The sequence below is a fragment of the Atta colombica genome, unplaced genomic scaffold (genome assembly GCF_001594045.1).
Source record: "Atta colombica isolate Treedump-2 unplaced genomic scaffold, Acol1.0 scaffold111, whole genome shotgun sequence".
NCBI classification, from domain to species: Eukaryota; Metazoa; Arthropoda; class Insecta; order Hymenoptera; family Formicidae; genus Atta; species Atta colombica.
The window spans coordinates 624,201-630,312 of NW_017259197.1; the positions used below are offsets into that span (position 1 = coordinate 624,201).

Here is a 6,112-nt window from a genome sequence, read left to right on the forward strand (position 1 = left end):
TAAAAAAATATATAGTAAAAAATATATATATATATATTATATGTATATATATATATACACACATATATACATATGTATAAAATTTTTTAATAGATTCGCATGCGATCTTGTTCCTACACAAAGTTACAACAGTAAAACTAGTTTGTGCATTTATATGTTTATGGGCGTCATATGAACAATTGAAAACAAATTTTATTCTTGCAAGACTACGTAAAAATTCTCATGGTGACATCGTATCTCTTGAACATAAAATACCATTTGATGGTCTATTTAAGTATATAGCAGGTCCATTGCAATTGTGCGAAGCAATTGTATATTTAATGCTCTCCATGATTCTTTGTCAAGCTTCTACATTTCATTACATTACTCTTTGGGTTATATCAAATCAGGTAAGAAATAGAAATCAGTAAGAAATATATGTTTTTTGATAAAAAGAGATCAAGTATATATATCTATAAATGATTTTTTTTTAGGTGGTATGTGCATATTTATCTGATCAATGGTACCGTAAAACATTCACAAATTATCCAAAAGAAAGAAAGATTATAATTCCTTACATATGGTAAAACTTTTATTACGAAACATATTATTAATTGAAAACGATATATTCAATAATTTACATATTTAGTTATAATATGCAAAACAATAATAGGTATACTAAAAATGAATAAATAAAAATTCTAATGAATAAATTGGTTCAATGAATTTTCTTATATTAATTTAAATACATATTTCTATTGCTACTTTTGTTTTATTGTACAATAGTATTAAATGCGGATTTTTTATGTTACATACAATATATATAATGAATGTGATACAACATTTATAACAATATAACTCTTTACTTTTCATTTGTAAAAAAATCTTCCTAGTTTCGTATTTCATATGGAACTGCCAAATATTTTTCGCTCAATAAATGATGTATGAAGATATTTCCTTTCTATTTAGTTATTTGAATAATAAACTGAAACAAGCAAATTATTCTTCCCTGGGATACAAATGTAATGACAATTCTTATAAATATTCAAGTGAAGCATGATGATATTATTAAAATCTTTTTACTTTTACAAATAATATCATCATGCTTTAAAATGTTAAATTTGTTTATAATATATTAAAGATAAAACACATACATACCTATATGGATAGCCTTGAGCTTTGTTTCTAAATATTGACAGAAGAAGACTAAAGAAAATTGCCACTAATCCTGCACCTATCACAGCTAATATCTTACGCTTCTTAACATCTCCTTTACGAGCTGCAGCCTCAGTCATTAAGATCATTCCTAACACCACTGCTCCATCTTTTTATACATAATTAAGGTCTATATCATAATATAAAATGTACACAAATCTAGTTTTTCTATACTTTTATGTAAATTATTTTTTATAATTTCTGAATATAGCAAAAGGATACTCATAACCATAACAATATAGGTTTCCACTATAAATTGTCCTTGAGAAGATCCATGAATATAAGCTACATTGCCATTTGGTGATTTATGAACAAAAGGTGGTCCTCTGATATGATTCCACATTTGTCCAGAGGTCATATTTATGGCAAAGAACTGAAAACAAGTAAATCAGGATTATTTGTTAAAACGAAAAAAGTAAGGTCGAGGAAAAATATATTTACCAAAGCACAAAATCCCCAAAGATTTTTGTTGTAAATGAAGTCCAAGTTATTACGTCTGAGATATAGACCAACTGCTACGATAACTATAAGCAGTCCTAATCCTACTGTACCCGAGTAATTTGGTGGTCTAAATACTCTAATCTGCAATCGACATTAAACAATTTAAATAAATTAAATAAATCAACATTAAACAATTTAAAAGTCAGATCAAGGAAACATGTGACAGAGATCAGAATAGTTTTAATATAATGTGACACAACACAATGACTGCTAACAATATTACCTGGATATCTGTACGTTCACCTATCCACTTTGCTATTGCTTCTGCACCAAATCCTACTCGCTGGATATCCATGGTATCAGCAGCTTTTGGTTTACCTTTAGGTGGGAAATGCATATATACTGGTGCAGTATTCAACTTCATCTGTGATAAGAAAATTTCATATTAATTATATATTTATATATCCTTGCATGTTCTACTTACCAATCGAAAAACATCTGATCCTTCATCAAAATCGATAGAGGCAAAGAACAACTTATTGGAGTACAAGGCAGAATATCGGAAGGAATTCGCCACTATTGTAAATTCATCATTGGCATGCCTAACATTATGTTGAAATTATTGATATACATAGATTTTTATTAGTAGTGACTTATACAAGTATAAATACAAGTTAGTTCACCTGCAAATCTGACACTGTCTCTGAGGCGCCATGGCGGTAAACATAACAATAATAGAATAATTCCTTGGAGGAGCTTTAATATACTGTTTAAATTTTGACCCATTAAATTTCAATATCGGTTTTTTCAAAGTCATCTCGGTTAGTTGTTGCACGCGTTCGGCCAAGGAGGTGCCTTGATTCTGTAAGAATAACATTTCAGTCACATTTTGTAAACATATTGAGATTTGGTTAGTTAAAGTCGAATGATAAATGCGTGATATAAGAAGAGTTCTTACGTTTTTCGTTCTGTATTGACAAGTGACATAGCTTAAAATGGAAAGAAAAATGAGTACAATATAGAGCTTGTATTTCATCGTAAACCAGAGGTTTGATACGTTGCGCGGAAACTCAACGAGGTTAACAACTCCACCGGCGATGCATTAGCCAGCAGTAGCGGCCACTGGTTATCACGTAGACCACGATAGCTGGGATCAGTTGATCCACCGGGTACACGTGGCACTCGTCGTGCACGTATTCCACTACATTCCACGAATACGATTCGAAGTTGGGACTTGAGAGTCTGGGACTTAGGTTAGGAGTGCAGGAAGTTGGGACTCGGCTAGATTCGGCCAGACTCGACGAGATGTGGACGAATCGCGACGCGAGCTGTCCACCTTTTCTTCTGCTGCGTTTACAATATATGCTTATGGGCTCATCAACTTTGATCAACCTAATCGATCGATTAGCGTTTTTCATTGACAAAACTGGTGCGCACTCAGTGCACCATTAAAGCTGTTGTATATTAATCTAATCTGATTGTAAAAGTGAGAGATCTCCATTAATAAAATACCCAATGTATATTTTATCAAATACCATAATAAAATGTAATAAGGATGTCGTAGTTTAATTCGTTTTTATATTTTTATTAAACGAACATCTTTATGGCAATTTGTGTACAAATTAAAGTGCATTGAATGCGCAGGTCTGCCAGTGAAAAATGCTATAAGTGTCAATCGTGATTGATCTGCGGAACAGTAAATACAATTGGTCAGTTCTAATGTAACAATCAATCGATTAAGTTAATCAGAGTTAGGATGCAGTCGAGTTGCTGCTATGAATGCTTCGAAACATTTTTTGATTGGTCAATTAGTAAAATTCTTTCTTCTGATTGGAATCGGAATCAAATGTTTCGAAGCATTCGTAATGGCAACTCGATCACACCCTTATATGTTTACAAATTAATACTTTCCATTTAAAATAAAAACACAATTGACACAAATATCATTCTATTTTTTTTTACGTTGCTATGAGAAACAAAGGAAGTTTTTCAGCAGAGACATAAATCAACACAAGAGTCATTCCATCTTTGTTTCTCACTGATTATTGAACAAGAATAGTATGACTCTTGTGTCAATTTGTGTCTCTTACTGGAAAACTCCCAAAGATAGAATGACATTTGTCTCTATTACTATCAATTATCACTGCTGAGTGTTCAGTAGCTGGAATTCTTGCAACTGTTTGATCAAGATTTTTTAATCTAACGAAATATGCCAATTATGAAGCAGATACAAGAGCTCACTAAATGTCCAGTACTGAATAAGGTTTTTGACTGTTTTCGAAGATTCGAAGCTTCGAATTTTTTCAAAACCTTGAATTTTTAAAATTTAAGATGTTTTCGAAAATACATTTGTACGAATGACAAATTTATTCAGGAAATGCTAAAAATATTATAAATAAAATGAATTAATTAATATATGTATATGCTAAAAAATGTGACACTTTTTAAAAATTTAGAAATGTTATAAAACCTGAAGTATTATATATAATAAATAATCAGACTTAATATAAATAGAACTTATTGTAGAACAAGTCGAAATGGTTTCCAATCGGAATCATTCAGTTTTTCTAAAAAAAAAAAAAAAATAAATAATAGAAATCATAGGAATAACTAAATAATTCCATATATGTATAATATGAGGAAGGATATTTCATTTCTCTAAAACAATCCCATAAAGATAATTCAAAAAGCAAAAATAAATTCTCAAATGAATGAATAAAAGAATTTATAATAAATTAATATATGATCGAATGTTTTGGCTTTACTAATTATAAATTTTGCTTAGCATAAGACAATAAATAATTTTAGGAATAGAAAATTGAAACAGAATCATAAAAACTCATGAAAGTGATAAAATATATATCCATTACTATTATTATTGTATTAAACTAATAATTATATGTATAATTGTATAACTTCGAAGCGAATGATAAATCACCAGCTCTAGTACTGAACATACTCATCGGTTGCACATTCTCGTAAACTCATGCGCTCATTGGGCGCTTTCGCAGCGAATCGTCGCCGAGCTGGAGAATAACCGCCGTTTCAAATTAAAATAACCGATTCAGCGAGTCGAATCAGATAGGGACGTGGACCAGCAACGTGTAGTATCGCGCAGTGTTTGGCGCGATTGAGCACGATTGAGTGCGGTCCGTACTGGTTCGCATTGTTTTGCTCTCGCGTAAGCGAGAGGTACAAGCGAACGAAATAACGATAACAGAACAGAAGAACAGTGCAACGGTTGGTTTACGCGTAATTTTTATCCACGACTGTCTAGCAACGATCCCGCGCGAATCCGTTGACTCGGTACGGCAAGAAAATCGCGCGCGCTCGCGCGAGTAACGACGAGGATGTCCTTCTCCAAGGCAAGGATACAACGGTTCAACGAATTTGGCAGTAAGTTGTTATAGCGATTAATAAGTACATGCTGCATCTACAAGCTGATCTATTCAGCCTCTTGTTGATTAGTACCTGCATCCTTAATTAATAGTAGCAGCTTCCTACTTTTCGTTCGTCTCTATGCTTAAGTTTGGTTTTTGTTCTTTTATTAGATTGCACTAGAATTCTTGTTTTTGCCAATCAAACATATGTTTATCTCACTTTAAGTTCCAAAAGTGTACGTTAGTTCACGCACAAAAGACTGATTATTTGTTGTTAAGTTTTTTTGTTGATGACTGCTGAAAAACAAATGTATTCGTACTTTGATCTGGATCGGTGTTGTGTGGTAATTTTTAATTTTTTCAAAGTTTCTGATGAAATTCGCCGAGGCTTATCTTGTGCATTGACTCCGTGACTTATCTCTCTTTATCATTTTATTTTGATGATTGTAACTTCTCCGATATAAAGAAGACGAATGCTATTAAGATTGGAGCTGCGTTTGGCGCTGCTATTTTATGTCTAATGAACGATAAAGAAAGAAATTATAAGCTTACAGTGCGTGTTTACTACAGTCTAAAGCTCGGTAGCATATCAACGTTAGTTGACGGTAGTTTGATTTTAAACGAAGCTTAAAATTCTCTATCTCTTCCTCTCTTTCAAAGAGAGAAACTAAGAGTTTTAAATCTCGCTTAAAGTACGTTAGTGTAATCGGACCTAAAATCTTTAAGTGAATTGTCACTTGTCACAGAAGAATGAAATCTCAATCTTCTTAAATATTGAAAATTAAGTCATTCTTTTTGAAGTGAGACTCCAAAGAATTTAGAGAGTACATGCCTGTTGTCGGAAAGTTGATATTCTCCCGATTTAATCGCGTATCTTGAAATGAGATGAAAATTACAAAGATGAGCAAATTCACTAGATGCTGACGAATTAAATTATAAATATTCCAGTAAATTTTACTTTTATAATTTTCACCTCGTTTCAAGGTATTGCAATCGAATTCGCGACATGTGATGACGTTTTGATGATCTTTTTTCTTTACGAGCGCGTTTTTCTTTACATATCGATATGTCTAATTAGTTTTATATATATATATATA

At 31.9% G+C, this 6,112-nt stretch overlaps 3 protein-coding genes across 4 annotated transcripts in view; 2 read left to right on the forward strand and 1 right to left on the reverse strand.

Annotated features, from left to right (window-relative positions):
• Positions 1–688, forward strand: part of LOC108693975 (polyprenol reductase) — a 6,499-nt gene extending 5,811 nt beyond the window's left edge. For both annotated transcript variants that reach the window (XM_018203218.1, XM_018203219.1), the window contains 2 exons: positions 94–389; positions 474–688. In XM_018203218.1, the coding sequence (XP_018058707.1) occupies positions 94–389; positions 474–566 (389 nt within the window). In that variant the 3' untranslated portion in view covers positions 567–688. The remainder of the gene's footprint in view (positions 1–93; positions 390–473) is intronic.
• Positions 689–692: 4 nt separating this feature from the next.
• On the reverse strand, positions 693–2,958 carry LOC108693973 (tumor suppressor candidate 3). The gene is made up of 8 exons (XM_018203217.1): positions 2,594–2,958; positions 2,319–2,497; positions 2,120–2,237; positions 1,919–2,059; positions 1,636–1,776; positions 1,417–1,567; positions 1,138–1,303; positions 693–964 (listed from the first exon to the last, which is right to left on the reverse strand). The coding sequence occupies exons 1-8, from the start codon at positions 2,669–2,671 to the stop codon at positions 949–951; spliced, it is 990 nt and encodes a 329-aa protein (XP_018058706.1). The 5' UTR covers positions 2,672–2,958; the 3' UTR covers positions 693–948.
• Positions 2,959–4,729: 1,771 nt separating this feature from the next.
• LOC108693927 (hyaluronan mediated motility receptor-like) overlaps positions 4,730–6,112 on the forward strand; it is a 9,729-nt gene continuing 8,346 nt past the window's right edge. The window contains exon 1 of the mRNA XM_018203141.1: positions 4,730–5,031. Coding sequence (XP_018058630.1) covers positions 4,986–5,031 — 46 coding nt within the window. The 5' untranslated portion in view covers positions 4,730–4,985. The remainder of the gene's footprint in view (positions 5,032–6,112) is intronic.

Bases quoted from the DNA above. Each gene is read 5' to 3' on its own strand.
- LOC108693973 (XM_018203217.1), bottom strand. From the start codon at position 2,671: ATGAAATACAAGCTCTATATTGTACTCATTTTTCTTTCCATTTTAAGC. The intron at 2,498-2,593 runs GTAAGAACTCTT...TTATTCTTACAG, and splicing joins GTCAATACAGAACGAAAAAC to AATCAAGGCACCTCCTTGGC. The intron at 1,304-1,416 runs GTATCCTTTTGC...ATGTATAAAAAG, and splicing joins CTATATTGTTATGGTTATGA to ATGGAGCAGTGGTGTTAGGA.